The sequence below is a fragment of the Lissotriton helveticus genome, chromosome 2_1, assembly GCF_964261635.1.
Source record: "Lissotriton helveticus chromosome 2_1, aLisHel1.1, whole genome shotgun sequence".
Lineage (NCBI taxonomy): Eukaryota > Metazoa > Chordata > Amphibia > Caudata > Salamandridae > Lissotriton > Lissotriton helveticus.
In genome coordinates, this window is record NC_136059.1 from 1180932195 (window position 1) to 1180950003 (window position 17809).

The following is a 17809-nucleotide window of genomic DNA, read 5'->3' on the forward strand; positions in this document are numbered from 1 at the left end:
GTGTTCTGGTCACCAGTGTCATCATATGAATCCGGTTGCACATCAGGTTCATTGATTGGGAAATTGTACTGCTCGTCCTCATCATACCCCTCACCCGCAGAGTGTTCTGGGGAGGGAGTAGGGCTCCGTCTCGGAGGAGGCTGGATTGGTTCCGTGAGGCTGAGGCGTCAAGGGGCACCCTCTTCTTCTTTAGTGGGATGACATAGGGGTCCACTGGCTCTGAAGTGATTTTCCTCTTATAGAGGGTCAGTTTGCCTGTGTCAGCGTCGATGAAATGCTCCGAATCGTCCTCGGATTCGAGTACCTGACGTGGAAGTGGGCCAGTCGGTGAAGAAATCACCTGTTTCGGTGCCGATTTGGTTGAAAATGCTTTTGGCGCCTCCTTCGGCGGCAAAATAAAGAGAAGTTTCCCAGACGGCTTCTCTGGAGTGTCTTTTCGCGGCTGCGTTGACGGTATCGGAGCCGACGGGGCAAAGGCCTTCTCCCTGATTCTTTTCAGTGATTCGGCTATGGGGGACGGCACACTCACAGTTTGTGTCGGCGCTGACGAGGATGGTCTGATTTTCCCCTCGGATCCGACGTCCTTGTGGGCCTTGTGCGCGGATCCTGTCTTTACCGCCTCCGATTCCTGCGTTCGGGGCACAGACTTCTTTCCGTGTGCCTGCGTAGCCTCCTTGGAGCCGACTTTGGCGGGTTTTGACGGCGTCGTAGCCGCTGACCCGTGCCGACCATCTTTCTTGGAGGACCCCTCCTCTGGCGTCGGTTTCGATTTCGCAGCATCGGAATCGACGGACTTCTTCGACTTCTGCGGACCGGAGGTCGACGGAGTCGATGGGGTAGCGGGCACGGTCACTTTCACCGGCACGGTAGCCATCTTAGGGACACTCGAGTCCTTAACTTTCGGTTTCGTTTTCGGGTCGGCCATTTTAGGTGTTGTCGATCCCGATGGTTTCGGTTTCGAAACAGTCTGCCCAGCAAGTAAGTCCGTGGCCGGGCCCGAAGGCGGGGCTGTGGCTTGCGGCAACGGGTCCTGGGTAAGGCCGACAGGCGATCCCGTGTCCCGGTCGGTATCCTCGTAACCTTCGGGGCAGAGCTCGTCCCCTGAGCTGTCTGCCGCGGCCCCATAAATCTCATCGTCGTCTCCTGCCTCGTCGACGTATTCGAGGCCTTGACCCGCGACTCCGTCGTCGTCTCCCGGATCCGCCTCGACCTCCGTCTCGGGTGGGGAGATTTGGAGATGATGACCCTGGTCCTCTTCGTCTTGGTCGCCGAAGATGTTCTCCGGATCCGGGGCCGCTTGTTTAGCTTCCATGCGCATCGCGCGCCGAAGCTTGAGAGTCTTCTTTGAGCGGAATTGTGCACACAACTTGCACTTGCCGTCGTCGTGGTCAGGCGAAAGGCATTTGTTACACACGGGGTGTAGATCGATGTGTGGGTACTTGGACCCACAGAGCGGGCAGTACTTAAACGGGCTCCGCTCCATGGCCGAAAAGGCTTGCAGTCGTGTCGCGATGAGAAGGCCTCAAAGTTCCGAGAGCGAAGAAAACTCCGCTTATTCCGGCTCCAAGAGACGGAAGACTCGAGACCGTGCGCAGACAATACCGACGCAAGAAAATCGAGGCCTTTTGGCCGCTAAAAGTTAGTTTTTCTTGGTTCCGACAGTAAGACGTCGAGACCACATCCGAACCCAATGGCGGAAAAAAACAATCTGGGGATGGAGCCGATGCCCATGCGCACTGTAGTCCAGGGGAGGAGCCACCTATCTCAGGATACTTCGAAGACTCTTCCAGGACAACAATGTGCAATCATCCGAGCCCAACACTAGGCGGCGATCTAATGCTAAGATATGAATTTAGCAGCCCACATGCCTCGAACTCAATGCTACAAAATTCCGACACAGGGTCACACTTCCAGAGTTAATTGTGGTGGCTTTAAAGTCAGCAGACGCAACCCACTTACTGAGAAAAAACTACTCAACATCCCCATGGATGGCTTTGCTGCACACTTAAGTTTAGTGGCAATCAACACATTGAGCTTTGACTCCATTATTCTCAAATAGCCTTCCATTAATATCTGAAATCAGGCTACCAGTGTGGTATTGTTTGACTACCTGGTGAAAATCTTTTACTATCTATACACAAACTGGAAGAGTACCTGCTGATGATAACCAGGGATATGCCAAGCACTGTAGTCCGATGACAGTCTAACGATTCCCACCCTAGATAATTTACCTGTAAGCTAGGGAGCCATTACAGAATTGTGATATAAACGTAATCCAATGGACCATAAGTACTCAATTTAATTAACACTTTTCAATCCAGGATTTGTTTTTAGCATGTAAAATACCGCTTTGAATAAAGGAGCACGGTTCATATCCATTAGTGCTCAGTGACATAGGAATGAGGATCACAAAGATAATATGAACCTGATCTCCAACTTGTGTACGTTTAATGCTTAACACGGTGAGGAATCAGAAGAGCTATAGATTATAAAACAAACAGCATTAACATACCTTCATCCAACTCAGCTTCAGAGTCCCCGAACACTTCGTCTTCATAACGGAAAATATCATTATGAACATAGAACTTGTTTGGGACAGACCCCTGCAGAAAATAAAATTCAATCAAAAATGTGCATTGCAAAATGGGCTAAAATATCACACAGCCACAATTGTCTTCACTATGTCAAGCAAAGGAGGTGAAGCCTAAAGGGCTCAAGCACAGAAAGGAGTTTAGTGAGAAAAGTTGTAACACTTGTTAATGTGTATTATCAAGGTGAGAAGCTGAATAAGCAAGTGTGAGAAAATGCCCCTTTTTGTGGATACCCAAATTATATGCATACATTTTATTGCTGGTTTTTAGACATTGCAAACTGGGGCACTGCTGTCCAGGACCTAGCGTGGGCACGGATTGGCATATGCAACTCTGTACCCACTGAAAGTTAATTTAACTTTCATGACAGAATGGGCTGGGTGTAGGGCAGGTGATTCATATCAACTCATAAAAGGGGAAGGAGCCCAATACCTGGCATACTACATACAGTGTCCCCAAATGCACTGTGGTAAATGCAGTATTTAACACTTACTTTAGTTGAAAGCCTTTAGTTTTCACCAATGTTGGTGCATCCAGTGCTATGAATTTCTAGACATGCATTTCAGGATATTTGGGGGTGCTAGCAATGCTGCTAACACACCAACTCGCGAAGGGCAGCTGGTGAGGTTTCAGGAACTTCATTAACTTGAAATGGACAGTGTAAGGGGAAGCCAGAGTAAGGGAAGTCTTTGCTCTTTAGGCCCTCTGTAGCCAATTAAGCACTAGCATAGTGGGATAGGGAGCTCGTCATGGTACCAGGTTGCTTAAGCTTAGGAAAAGGTGACCGCTCCTCTGACTAGATAAACCCTGGCTGGCACACAAGCTTCCTCCAACGACAGAAGGCCTATACCATCATGAATTAAACTACAGTAATTAATTTTGGGTGGGCTACAAAAGTGGGTATATTTGCCCATGAAACTATTTAAGCATTGGTTAGGGAGTGTCCCGGAGTCACCCCAACCACTGGCTAGTGAAACCTACCAAGCTGGCACCTAACAGCTTCTCGGAACGATTTCTGGACCTGTGGAAACAATAAAAGGACTACACCTCCTGTTTGAAACCTGAAGGAATTAACTTTCTCCGCTGTGTACCCAGGACAAAGAAGATGACTCCAAGTTGGGTGAATTCCTGTGCGGCTACAGTGGAAATTAAAAGCTGCAAGAGGCCTTTTTCTTGGAGTGACCCGCTAAAACTGGAAGAGGGCTGGACTCTGCTGGTTGCATCTATTGGAATGAGTTCTGACCTCTAAATGCGGTTCCTGGGGTCCTGGGAGCCTTAATTGTATCCGGAAGAACTTATTCTGAAATCTCTCAAAAGGTTGGGCCTAGTCTAGACCAACCTCAAAAACGATCTACCCAAGCAGAAAAACGATCTACCCAAGCAGAAACTTCAGTGTGCAAGAAATTAGGTTGGCTTCGTTATGGGCCAGTTCAATAGACCCTCGTGGCAAGGTGATCTAACTTCAGTGTGACCTTCCTGGAACAGCATGCTGCCTAGCCTCAATGGAGTAATCTGAGCTCCAAAGATGGGACTACGTGTGAAGGCAGAAACCCGAGTGAAGACGCCAAACGTATCCAGCCAACGCAAGCACTCTCCTGGGTGTAGAATATAACTTTCTCACGGAGCTTTTTTCTGCCAAAACCAACAGTTTCAAGGGAACATTGCTCCACATCTGTCAGATTTCCAAGGGACTTCGACAGATACAGCCTGCTGCCTTGCCCCTGGACTTCCATTCCAGATACTAAATCAGAAAGTAAAATCTTAATCAGGCGACATCTGCTTGGTGTATTCAACCAGAGTTCCATCACAATGGGTCTGAAACCATGCCTCTGTTCTGGTCAGCCGCAAACAGTGATAACTGATTGATGCCTTATTTTTTGGCACCTTATCTCTTACATATTTTAAAACTGGAATTTGGTTTGGATTTCTGACATGGTATACTAAATTGTATTCAATTTTTATTAATTACAGTGTGAATCTTACTGTGTTGTGTTTTAGACCTTTTAACTGCTTTGGTATGTCTAAATGCTTTAAACATTCTTATTAAGATAAGCCAGTCAGCTCTGTGACATAGTTACCCGGGGTTGAGCTCCGGTTTAAATTATTGAAACCTTTTATCTGGACCTAAAAGACTGGCAACTATTATTTGTGGTGGACAAACATCTTTTTAATAATTCACTGTCTTACAGCAAGGAACTATAGATTTACATAGGCAGTTACGTACCTCTGGAGCGAGAACAAAAGTCTGCATAAACCTCCGCATTGGCTGGCCGCCGTTTGAAAGTTCACCCATGACTTGTACGACAACACCATCACTTAAGGTGGCATGAGCATCTACATGACGGATCTTGGTGTGGCATTCACTGAACTGGAGAGACATCACCTTCTTGTGAATTTCCTGAGATGGAAAAAATACAAGTCAAACAAACAGAAAAATGAGAAAATTATACATGTCAATGAAATCAAACGATCTGCAAAACAAAGTTCTTTATTCCAATTGAAAAAGCCTCCTCAATTCCAAAGGACTGTTAAATAGTTATAATCAATTTGTCTTCATTTTCAAATCATTGATGATAGAAATCAAAACACAGCCAATATGCGTTTAGCGACCTTGTCGCTTCTTCAGGGCTCAAACAATTCCGATCGCTTCAAATTTTTTTTAAATAGATTTCTCAATCCTTCATATTCCAAAATACGGGAATCTCCAATAAAAACTGCAATTTCACTGTCTTACTGATATATTTCCCTATTTTTGCTTCCCCAGGATACAGGAATCCTGTCTGGAGTCTCCTTAGAGACACCTCTCCTGACCCAGAAGAAACATGTGCTCATTGTGGGCACTTTAGGATAGTGGTCAGTCAGTTGTAGAAGAAGTAATTTGGTTCGGCGCTACTTCTGTATTAACAGAAGTTTACTGTGTCATGTGTATTCGAAACATGGTAATCCCATACAGGTGGCCCCGAATATTTTAAAAAAATAAGAGCGTTTGGATTGGCTGGCTCATTGCCGGCATGGTCTCTTGGTACAGAGCGATGTGGTTGGCTGGCCACAACACTGCAAGAAATACGGCAGCCATCATTACAGTCACGGTCCTAAATTTGTGAAAACAAATTACATAAATGCATAGGATAAAAGGCACAGAGTTGGAGTATGAGGTGGCTGAACGCCCATGGGGGGATGAGCGCAGAGCGTGGGCCAATCCCACACATTGCTGAAACCCCTGGTTGATGGGCTAAGGGAAGGCTGTCTGCCGGAGGGTTGAGCCGAGCATCGAGTCTAGGTGATGCGCCCAACTTCCTACTATGCACGGTCAAAAGGTATGCTCAGAGGTAGAGTTGGGATTAAAATGATATTTTATTTTAAAACCCTTGGAAAGTCAGGGGGGAAAAAAAATAAAAGGTTAGTGACATAGTTAGGCTTTGTAATAAATAAAAAAAAGTGTTTCACAAACAAAAAAAACTGGAAATTTATCAGTTAGTTTACTGAGCCAACTATAACTTGCACCACACTATGCATTGCTTATGTCCTCACCTATTGCATCACTCAAAACGTGTCCAATATCATCATTGAGGACATCACTGAATCAAATCCCTGAGATCGTCCAACTTACTCAATAAAACAGTACATCATGTCATATATGAAAGGCAGAAATGGGAGGAAATAATGTAAAGCAAAACTTAATCTTCAGACATTCGAACACCCATAAGTAAACCAAGCTCCTCCTACACACAGCCTTTTACATGTACTTAACATTTTGAGGATAGCGACCTCATGTAGCAATAAACATTTTTTTTAAAGAACAGAAATTTACCAGTTACTGAGATAACTATTACACGGTCTAACTACAACATCACTTTCACCTTAGTTTTTTCAGTGAATATTAACAGATACAGGATGGGCGTGTCTGTAATATGGTAGTAGATGGGCAAAGAGGGGTTCTGGTAACTAATCACAAGGATGGAGGCAGTGATTTTTAATAACATGTTTCTAGAAATAGGTCTTCGAACCTGCTACACAACTTAACCAGTTTGTATTTTTACAATTCAATAATATTTATGGTGCAGTTAGCATTAATCAAAATAAGAGGGAGAAGGAGGATACGGCTAGGTTCGACCTCCTAAGTTTAACGGAGAAATGTGTCCAACTCCAACTAACAAGACACATTGACCAATTTGACCTCCTTAACTCTCATCAATCAGGCTTCTGAGCGAAACATAGCACGGAAACAGCTATGACACACATAATTGATGACGCCCTCCAAATTCTTGATCGCAATGAGTCCTGCCTCCTCATCCTTCTTGACCTCTCCTCAGCATTTGACACGGTCAAACATGAGAACTTGCTGGAGCTGCTAAGCACTAGAATGGGTCTATCGGGAACTGTTCTCAAATGGTTTTCGTCCTTCCTTCACAACCGGTCTCAGAAGTTCAAGATCGACAATGTGCTATCTTCACCTGTGCCTGCAGATCTAGGTGTTCCACAAGGATCCTCCCTCTCCCCCACATTGTTCAACCTTGTCATGGAACCGCTCGCCACCTTGCTCCAAGCTTCCAATGTCCAATTCCATATGTACGCCGACGACACACAACTGTACCTAAAGCTTCAATCTCCGGAAGATCTCAAACATCTGAATTCCACGCTTATCAACACTCAATCTTGGCTAGCCGATAATCACCTCAAACTTAATGCTCTGAAAACTGAGTTCCTTCTCATCTCACCCCCAGCGAAAATTTCCACCCCCCAAACATGGCTCAACAGCCTAACAGCATTCAATGTCCAACCCACCATCGTGGACTCAGCGAAATCCCTAGGCATCACACTGGACGCCAAGCTCAACATGCAGCAGCACGTCAGCAAAGCCACAAAAGCAGCTAATTTCCAAATCAACACACTGAGGAAAATTAAACCCTTCCTCCCTGCTGAAGACTTCCAAACTGCTGTACAAGCGTTAGTCATCCCTCGAATAGACTACGGAATTGTGGCCCTCAGCGGACTCCCGCTATCCACAACAGCACCCTTAAGAGCCTCCCTGAACGCTGCCGCAAGACTCATTACTGGCTCAAGAAAACATTCGCATATCTCACCAGACTTAAAGTCCCTAAAATGGCTGCCTTTTGAAGCCAGAATACAACAAAAAATTGCAGTTATGACACACGCGGCCGTACACCACAATGCACCCAACTACCTCGCTCAAAAGTTGTCTATATCAGGAGGTTCGAGATCCAATAGAAGCTCAAAAAATCTACTCCTGAAACCCCGTAGATTCCGGAAAGAGAAAACTTACAAGCGCTCCTTCTCAGGAATGGCACCCAGGATCTGGAATGCGCTCCCTCCTGAAACCAGGCGTATCTCCTCCACTGCACTCTTCAAGAAAGAGGTGAAAACCATCCTTCTGGCCAAGATCTCCTGAACCTTATAGGTGCTGGATCAGGGACTCTGCATTGCCTGTACCTGAACACCTCTGTAGTGGGATCAATGACTTGTGCCGTCTTATATTACTTGTTTACCGTACTGTATATTGATATGTTTTATGTATGTTATTATTTTCCTCTCATGTTTAGTGACTACTACATTGCTCCCATTACCTCTGTTCATTCCTACTGCCCCTACCCTGTCATTGTGAAGCGCTCTGATATCTGTAAGGATCTTGTTCGCGCTATATAAAACTTTGAATAAATAAATAAAACGTACAACACAGAAATCCATATATGATGGATCGTGGGAACCCAGCCAAAAAGAGTTACAAGGTTTGTCCAGATTTTGGGCGTACCTTTGAAGAAAAGAAAAAGGAAAATTAACTTATGTGTTCAAGATCCCTAATATCCTTTTTTTAAACCATATATACGAATTCAAGATGCGATCGAGCCGGGGGACCTTGAGGTTTATCTGACGGAGGACAGCAGAGATCAGGTCTACAGGTCCCTCCACCTGGGCGGACAATGGGGCATATTGTTGCTACCTAATAAATACAGCGGCTACAGCGTTAACCATAGGTATGGTTTAAAAAGCACACACATTAGGTGCGTCTTGTATTAAATATTTTTCTTACTACCAAATTTAGGTTCTTTCACAGGAGTGGTTCTCTTGAGGCTGGCCCTCAAGTGGTCCTGAAGAAAAGGTGTAGGGGACACCTTGAAACATGTCGACAGGATATTAGGGATCTTGAACACATAACAGTTAATTTTCCTTTATCCACCCCCTTTTTAACATACCGGCTAGGAGCAGGAATAAAACTTTAGCTTACTAGTTAGGTATTTTTAAACTATCACTACTCTCCACTCCACCACCACACTGCACGACACAGTCTCACAAATAAGTGCTCCTACGTCTCCTTCACAAGTCGTAGCACACCCCAAGCATTAGATGCCACCTAGGGGCAACCTTGGGTGAGTGAGGGGACTCAAGAAAAGAATTTCTTTTCTTCAAAGGTACGCTCAAAATCTGGACAAACCTTGTAACTCTTTCTGGCTGGGTTCCCACGATCCATCATATATGGATTTCCGTGTTGCAGTTAGCATTAAAATCAATGCTATTCGCCCCAATAGCGAAATTTTATTAAAAATGAAGACGTAAAGCAATGCACTATAAATTGGTATTTTGCAACCTTCCACTAGTCTCATACATGCACTCCCACTTTCACAACATTACTTTAACAGGTATAAATATTTGAAGTCTTCGTAGAGTGCCAAAGGGACCAACTCACTGGTTTAAGTATGTATGCATGCCAAATCAAAAACCTGTCTAAATGGCAACAAAATTAACATCAGAAGCAAGAATTATAAGAATCACAGACTGGCAGTTATGTTTCCAGATACTTGAAATATCACAAAAGAACTTTACAGTGCATAAAGAAAAACGTTACTTAGCCAGTAAGCATCTGTTCTTGGCATCTACAGCTGTAGATTCACATGCTTTGCATACTCCTGCCATCTAGTGTTGGGTCTGAATGTTTGAAAGTTGTTTTCTTCCAAGAAGTCTTCCCAGTCACGAGGTAAGGAGACTCCTCCTTTTGGTGATAATGCGCATGGGCATCAACTCCATTGTTAGAGTGTTTTGATGCAGAGGGTGGGAATGGAGTTAATAAGTGTAGAATACAGATGACCATGCATATGTATAGGAGTAAGAAACGGCAACAGGTATAGATACCCGGGGAGGCGGTTGGGCTCATGTGAATCTACAGCTCTACATGCCAGGAACAGATGCTTACTGGGTAAGTAACATTTTACGTTCGAGGCACGTGAGCAGTAGATCGCATGCTTTGCATAGACTATACAGCAGTATTCTCCCAAAGCGGTGGCTAACTTGTAGCTGTTGCAGTTGTTTGAAAGAATGTTCTAAGAACTGCCTAGCCTACATTAGCCTGTTGTCTCGCTAGCACATCTACATAATAGTGCTTGGTGAATGTGTGCGGTGTAGACCATGTTGCAGCTTTACAGATGTCACCTATGAGAATGTTTCCTAAGAAAGCCATAGTAGCCCCTAGTTTGCAGGTGGAATGCGCTCTAGGGGGTCTTGGTAAAGTCCTCTTTACTTCTGAATAGCATGTTTGGATACATTGAACAATCCACCGAGCAATACCAGATTTAGAAATAGGATTGTCTTTGTGTGGTGGAGCAAAATCAACAAAGAGTTGTTTAGTTTGACGAAATGGTTTTGTCCTCTATGTAATACAATCAGGCTAGTCTAACATCTGGTGTGTAGAACCCATTCTGCCACTGAATCTGGTTGAGGAAAGAACACAAGCAACTCAGCATATTGATTGATGTGAAAGGCAGATACCACGTTGGGTATGACTTGGGGTTGGTGCGAAGAACCACTTTGCCTTTGTGGAGTTGGAAAAATGGTTAGTGCCTGTAGATCACCCCACTCTCCTCAGTGAAGTAATAGCAATGAGGAAAGCAACTTTTCAAGTGAGAAATTGCAGTTCACATTTATGCAATGACTCGAAGGGTGAACCCATTAGTCTGATGAGATTAATATTAAGATTCCACACTGGAGCAGGTGGAAGTCTTGGTGGAATAACTTGTGTCTTTCCATAAAAGCCTTGATAACAGGTACTGTGAAAAGGGGCAGATGTCTATTTTGAAGGTATGCAGCGAGATGTAAGCATATGGATGTGTAAACCAATCAGGACTGCTGCAAGTGTAGTAAGTAAATTATATTTTGGATGGAAGCATCTAACGGGTTGATATGGTTATTACAATATATAACAAACCGCTTCCATTTAGAAGCATAGCAAGCCCTTGTAGTAGGACTTCTGGCCTCTTTAATGATGTTCATACAGTCTGGTGGAATGTTCGGATACTAAACTAAGATTTTTTTTTTTTGTTTTGTTTTATAAAACTTTATTTTCAGGAATACAGGATACATAATTCCAATAACATATACATTGCACGGTCGGAGATTATTGTTTGCATAATTAGGAACAAATGACAGGATAGATCGTAATTAGGCTGTCCGGTTTTCGGTTTAAATCGACTCTGCCCGAGATTACACCACTGATTGCAAATCAGCTGACTCGGTTTAAACCGAGTATCGCTGTATTTTTCACATTAGAATCATCACTTGGCCATTTGCAACTTTTGGCCACTTGAGGGCGCCAAAGTAGTACAAACTCAGCATCCGAGCTTCAGTCCTGGAGCCGAGGGTGGGGTGGGGGGGGGGGGTAAAATGTGGGAATAGCAGTATTTCAGCTTTCCCGAGCTGACTGACCGCCAGAGAAAGGTAGGCGAGGGGGGACGCTGCAGCCGCGAGCTCCCTGACAGCCGTACAAATCATCAGCCGAGAGTGGCGCCGGGGGAGAGGGGCGCCGGGGGAGGCCATGCAGAGCAGATGGTCCGCCCTGCTGTGTTTTTAATTGGAAAGGAGGGGTGACATTTGCAGCCACTCAGGTGTGTTTGAAGATACTGACCCTCATTCAGTGCGGGCAGAGTGTGACAAAGGAGCTACAGAGACAGCAACTTCTCTTTTCGAAGCCAGCAGCCGGGGGCGTGAAGAGTGAGCAGACTTTTTAATGGTGCCAGAGGCAAAGCCTTTCAAGGGGTTTTGTCGACCAGGAGGTCCTTGTGCTGCTACTGGGGGGGAAACACCAATGACATCGATGTGAATATTGTGGCGCGATGGCATTAACATCGCATGCACTTAAAACGCATGCGATGTTAAAATGCCATTACAACGCAAGGGAATGCGACTTTAATAAAAACGGAAACAGTTACAAAACAAACAGGAAAGGGTTGCCACAATACAAAAAACACGGGCTAACATATATTTTATATACATGACGGAAAAAGGGGTGCCACAAAAAACAGCTACTCGGGTGCACTATCAGTTTAGCACTCACACGCTAAAGATAACAGAGACCCCAATAAAGCAATACATTTGCCAGGCCATTTACCAGGCCCGACGAGAAGCTGCATTTAAAAAACAATATATTTGTATGGTTCTTTGGCAGACGTTGGGGCATTAGGCACGCGCGCACACACAAACAAACCAGGGATGTTTACACTCCTACCTCTTAAAATCCGCATTATCTTGTTTGAATTTGTACTGCTCTCTTCAGATACCTCTCTGGCTGCTCAGAGGCCAAGACACGTGAGTCACTCTGTGGCAGAAAGGTCAGAGGACACATTGCCATAAGTGCTTCGGGACCCTGTCGGGCGTATGAAGCGCTGTGTAAATCGGTGTCAAAGACATCACGAGACCTAGTGACAAACAACTAGCTCCTAGACATATAAACTAAGCAAGAGCGGCTATTTAAAAACTCACACATGCACAGTTACAGATGTAACGTGTAAATGCTAGTATATTAGTATGACCTCGCTCCTCATACTGCCGCCAGCAAAAGAAGAAAGACGGAAGACGTGCATTTCTTTAAGAAATAATAACACCTGTTGCCCACGGAAATCAGGAGTTGCATGATTTTTGCTGAATTGCAAGTAGCTGGTCTAGATAATGTACATAAATCATTATTCTACGTATGATATTCAAGGATTTAATTATGCCAGCCAGCTATTAGTTGCCCCATTAAGTTGATACTCAGAGTGTTCAAAGCATGCAATAGGCCATTCTGGCCATCTGTGGGGTATCTCTGCCATTGGCCCGTTCAAATGTCTTTTGATGCTATCAGTATTCTCCCCGGGATATGGCATGGATTATGACACTGATACTGAAAATTCATTTATCAAAGTGCCATGATAATATTACTGAAGGTCATGGCCATTACAAGGCAATTTTATTCATATATTTATTTATGCATTTTTATATAGCGCGGACTTTACCCGAAGGCATCAGAGCGCTTCACAATAGGAACAGAAATGATACATGATGAGAGCATTACACGAGAACAGATTACAAGAGCAGACGTTAAGTTACATAAGGTAAAAGTGACAATTGTGAGCAAACAAAAATACATGAGGTAGTAAAAATTGAAAGAGATGAATGTGCTTCCAATCTAATATGCTATAACTGTACTGAGCCTTTATGGAGTTTGTACAGGCGGATAATCTGTCCACATACTCTTGCGATATGGTGATGGCATTTCGTTTTTGAGCATTACAGCTGAATTCGTTCTTAGGGAATGCATGCAGTCCTTCAAACACAGGCCAGTGTTACCCGCGCCAGCAAGTGGGAAGTGTTGATACAGACAGTACTGGGATTGTCTGAAGGGCAGCTATTCTAGTGAATCAGCAATTAGAGCCAGTAACTGCTCTAACATTTGGGCGCATCTCCCCAGCTGCACTTGTACGTAACGTAGGGTTGCACTGGAATACCTGAGATTGTAGGACAGAAGGAGGGGGTCACATTAACTAAAATTAGGGCAGCAATCCCATTATCTCTGGTTGTTGCTGCGTGTGATATTTATAAAAGCAAAACAATCTGGACAGTGTTGCCTAGAACATCTGACTGCAGTGCACTGGCGGTTCATGTGACATATCAGGGTGCAGTGCGCGATGGCACCTATAACACGTCTAACTGGTGGCACATGTAAGATCTCAAAGTGCAGTACATTGGTACTGAGTATGGCGTTACGCTACAAAACATTGTTTTTAAAGTGCTGAGATGATACAGGGAACTTCCTTTCCAGTTTTTGTTTTTAAAACATAAAAGGCTACGTCATTTACAATGCCAATAGCTTAAACTCACATAAATGCGAGACCTATTGCATTGCAAATGCTTGTTAAATCTGAGCTGCAGAATCAAAGGACAATAGAAAGTATTTCATGACTTTACTAAGCTTCTGGAATGTAGAGCAGTATACAGTTTCTGAGGAAAAATTGAAAAAGCAATCATAAAAGCAAAGCGTTCCATAAACACCGACAAAACACCGTTTCAGTTGTTTTTTATGGCGCGAAAATTTGAAATCACTGAAAAGCACTGTTTTTTTCAGGTATTGAAATCACTGGAAAACACTGACAAAACACCACCAGAATTTACCCAAAATAGAAACTGAAAACAGGGAAGCCTAATCGTAATACAACATATATCGTTTGACATCTTGAGTATGGCATGAGATTGTCAGAAGCAATTACTACATAGAAAGCGTTCAACTCCATACCCTGATGGTAACGGTGAGGCAGAGTATTATTAGGCTTAATCACTTGACCCTAACAATTGCAACGTATAGCAAACAACAAAAGAGACTAAAGAACCCAACTAAAGTCGTCACTCGACAATGAAGTATATAGTCTCACAGTCAACGGTAGGCTTCATAACCCGGTCCCTCCCCACACACCTCCATGCATAGTGCATGCACCCATACAGTTTTTATTCATCGTCCTCATCGGAGTCCGAATCCTCACCCTCCGGCAAGGGTGCACACGGCTCTCCCCTATACTTATTCCACGGTAACCAAATCTTATTCCATTTACGGGGGCAGGCCCGTAACACATAAACTGCCCTTTCCTTCACCATCAGGAGGTCCATATATCTGGTCCAGCCAGCCACCGTAGGTAGTTCCGGGGCACCCCACTTTTGGGCGATATCACGCTTTGCCACAGTCACAGCTAAAGTAACCCACAGCTGGCCATACCTGTTCAAGTCAGTAGGGTCCCAGATGTTCAAAAGGCATGTACGGGGTTCAGGTAGGACCAACACTCCGATGGCCTGAGAGACTGTGCGCATGATCTGTCTCCACACTTCTTGGATTCGAGGACATTCCCACAATGTGTGAAACAGAGTTCCTTCTTCCCCGCATCCCCTGAGGCAGTAAGGGTGTGGCGCCCTGTGTATTTTGTGGAGAAGTGTTCTGGTGTAGTAGGTGCGATGCAAGATCTTGAGTTGCACCAGACGGAACCTTGCCGATATGCCCACCTCTCGTGGTGATGCAAGGGCCTCGTTCCACTCCGTGTCATCCATCTCCCCCAGTTCCTCAACCCACCGATCCTTAAGTGTCCGAGTGGGCTCTGGCAGGTTATTGATCAGTTTTTTATAAGTGAGAGAGGTCGCTTTTTGCTCCATAAATTCCGTCAGCAACCTGTCCTCTAGGGGCGACGAGTCAGGGAGTGTGGTTTCAGGTGGAATTGCCTGCATTAGAGCGTGTCTGATCTGCCCATATCGGAACGCCTCAGCGGAGCCCATGCTATATTGGTGTTGGAGTTGTGTAAATGGAAGCACCTCGCCCTTGTCCCAGAGGTCTCCAACCACTGAGATCCCAATGCGGTCCCATTGCGTGAAGCCCCTACAGGACCGCAGGTTACCCAGCGCTGCAGTGTCCCACAGTGGTGTCATCTTGGTTATCTTCCCCCTCCAGCCCAGTCTGGATTGCGCTGTGTGCCATAGAGTCGCTGTATGGAATGTCGGGCCGAGTAGGCCCCTCACACGCGACGGAGTGTACAATACTGCAAGCATGCCGTCTGTCCCCAATTGTGCCCAGTCAGCCTTGTATGCGGGGTCCTCCCGTTGGGTGTGTATCCAATGATTAATTATTTTAAGTTGGGATGCCCAATAATATAGCTGGAGATTGGGTAACGCAATCCCTCCCTCATACCAGCTTTTCACCAGTTTTTCCTGTGCTATCCTTGCTGGGCCATTGCTCCATAGCAAGCTGGAGATCAGTGCAGCAACCTGCTTAAAGTATCGCTGGTGTACTATATATGGAGAGTTTTCCAGCACATACAGAAACCTCGGGAGTGCCATCATTTTATACAGTGCCGCTCGCCCAAGGAGGGTTAACGGTAGAGTCGCCCAGTATTTTATGTCTGCACGTAAGCGCACAAGAGGTGGTAGCAGGTTTTTAGTATAAAAGTCCGCGGCATCAGCGGTAACGAAAATTCCCAAATATTTAAAGGAGGTGGTTGTCACTGTCAGGGGGCAGTCGTCAGGTAGAAGTGGGTTCGGGCCCTTAAGTACGTACAGTATAGACTTGGACCAATTCAGGGTGTACCCTGACGCCTGGCCGTGCCTATCGCACAGCGCCAGTAGGGCCGGGACTCCCTCGGCTGGGTTGACCATGTATATTAGCATATCGTCCGCATATAAGGAGACTTTGTCTTCCCAGCCGCTCTCCCAGGCAATGCCTTGGAATAATGGTGTTGCCCTAAGCAGAATTGCCAACGGCTCTAGTACCAATGCAAAAAGAAGGGGAGACAGAGGGCACCCCTGCCTAGTTCCGCGCCCCAATGGGAATGGAGGCGAAAGACGACCATTCGCAGCCACCTGCGCGATCGGTGACGTGTAGAGCAACCGCACCCACGCAAGATATTTCGGACCGAAGCCCATGCGGGTCAAGACCGCAAATAAGTACTCCCACTACCATGTCGAACGCCATTTTGGCGTCCAGCGATAGAATCACAGCCGGGTCCGATAGTCGATGCGCCCGCGCCAGTACCCCATGCACTCTCCGCAGGTTCAGAGCTGTACTCCTGTGTGGCATGAAGCCCGATTGATCGGGGTGTATCAGAGTACTCAGGTGCTGAGTGAGGCGACTGGCTAGGAGCTTCGCCAAAATCTTTGCCTCAATGTTCAGCAAGGAAATGGGCCGATAAGAGGTGCATTCAGGAGGTGGTTTGCCTGGTTTCGGGATGGCCACTATCGTGGCCGTGCGCTGATCAAGTGGGAGCGAACCCTTCTCTACGCTATCAGTGTACATATCCAACAGTGGGCCGGCCAATGCTAAACTAAGATTTTAGGTGCCAGATAGCTAGGTTGAGTTCTTTGGGATCTGGATGTCTTATGTCTCCATGGCTCTGTGTGAGGAGACTGGGTGTGAGATGTCATTTTTGATGAGGAACTACTGAGAGCTCCAATAGGGTAGTGAACCAAGGTTGACGGGCCCACGTGGGAGCCACTAGTGGAATGAGTGGGAGAGGCGGAAAAGCGTAGGTAAATATCCCGGACCAGTTCATCCAGAGTGCATTGCCTTTGGACAATGGGTGTGGATACCTGGAGGCGAAGTTTGGGTATTTGGTGTGTGGTGAACAGAACTATCTGTGGAAAACCCCATATGTGAAAGAATGGGAGGAGAACTTGATGGTGAAGTTTCCACTTGTGAATCTGTTGCCCCCGTCTCCTGAGAAGGTCTGCGATTTGATGGTTTACTCCTGGGAGGTGTTCTGCCAGGTGAGAAATATTGTGATGTATTGCCCACCTCCAAATGGCTTGTGCAAGGTCGTGACAGCTGGAGTGAGTGTGTGCCCCCTGTTTTTGTATGCAATACATGGCTGTCATGTTGTCGGAGCGGACTAAGACAGCTTTGCCTGCAAGGCGAGTCTGGAAGGCTTTGAGCGCTAGAAATACTGCTAGCAGCGCAAGATGATTTATATGAAGTTGCTTTTGCTTTTGACTCCACAAACCTTGAACTGTGAGTTTTGAGAGGAGCTCCCCAACCAATCAGACATGCATCTGCTATTAGAACAGTCTGTAGAAATGGGTCGATGAAGGGCCACCCTTTGGATATGTTTTGTGGATTCCACCACTGCAGAGAGCAAGGAGTGCAGCGGTCTACCAACACTAGATCTGACAATTGACCCGAGACGGATTCCATTGACGTGCTAAGCATTCTTGAAGGGGACACATTTGAAGTCTTGCATGGGGAGCTATCATGATGCAAGACGCCATCATTCCCAGTTCTGCATGTATACCCTAGCTGGTACTGGCAGGTCAGGCTGAAACTGAGATTAGAGCCTGAATATTGCAGATCCTGGATGCACAGAGACAGGCTAGAGTGGCCCCCAAATAGGTTTGTGTGCTGGAGTGTTGGAGATGGGACTTCAACACATTCA

At 45.6% G+C, this 17809-nt stretch overlaps 1 protein-coding gene across 4 annotated transcripts in view; it reads right to left on the reverse strand.

The window, feature by feature from the left end:
- The window catches only part of G3BP2 (G3BP stress granule assembly factor 2), a 297094-nt gene that overhangs the window by 197577 nt on the left and 81708 nt on the right, over window positions 1–17809 (reverse strand). For all 4 annotated transcript variants that reach the window (XM_078676048.1, XM_078676046.1, XM_078676047.1 and 1 more), the window contains exons 4-5: window positions 4816–4989; window positions 2513–2603 (exon numbers count right to left, since the gene is read on the reverse strand). In XM_078676048.1, coding sequence (XP_078532174.1) covers window positions 2513–2603; window positions 4816–4989 — 265 coding nt within the window. The remainder of the gene's footprint in view (window positions 1–2512; window positions 2604–4815; window positions 4990–17809) is intronic.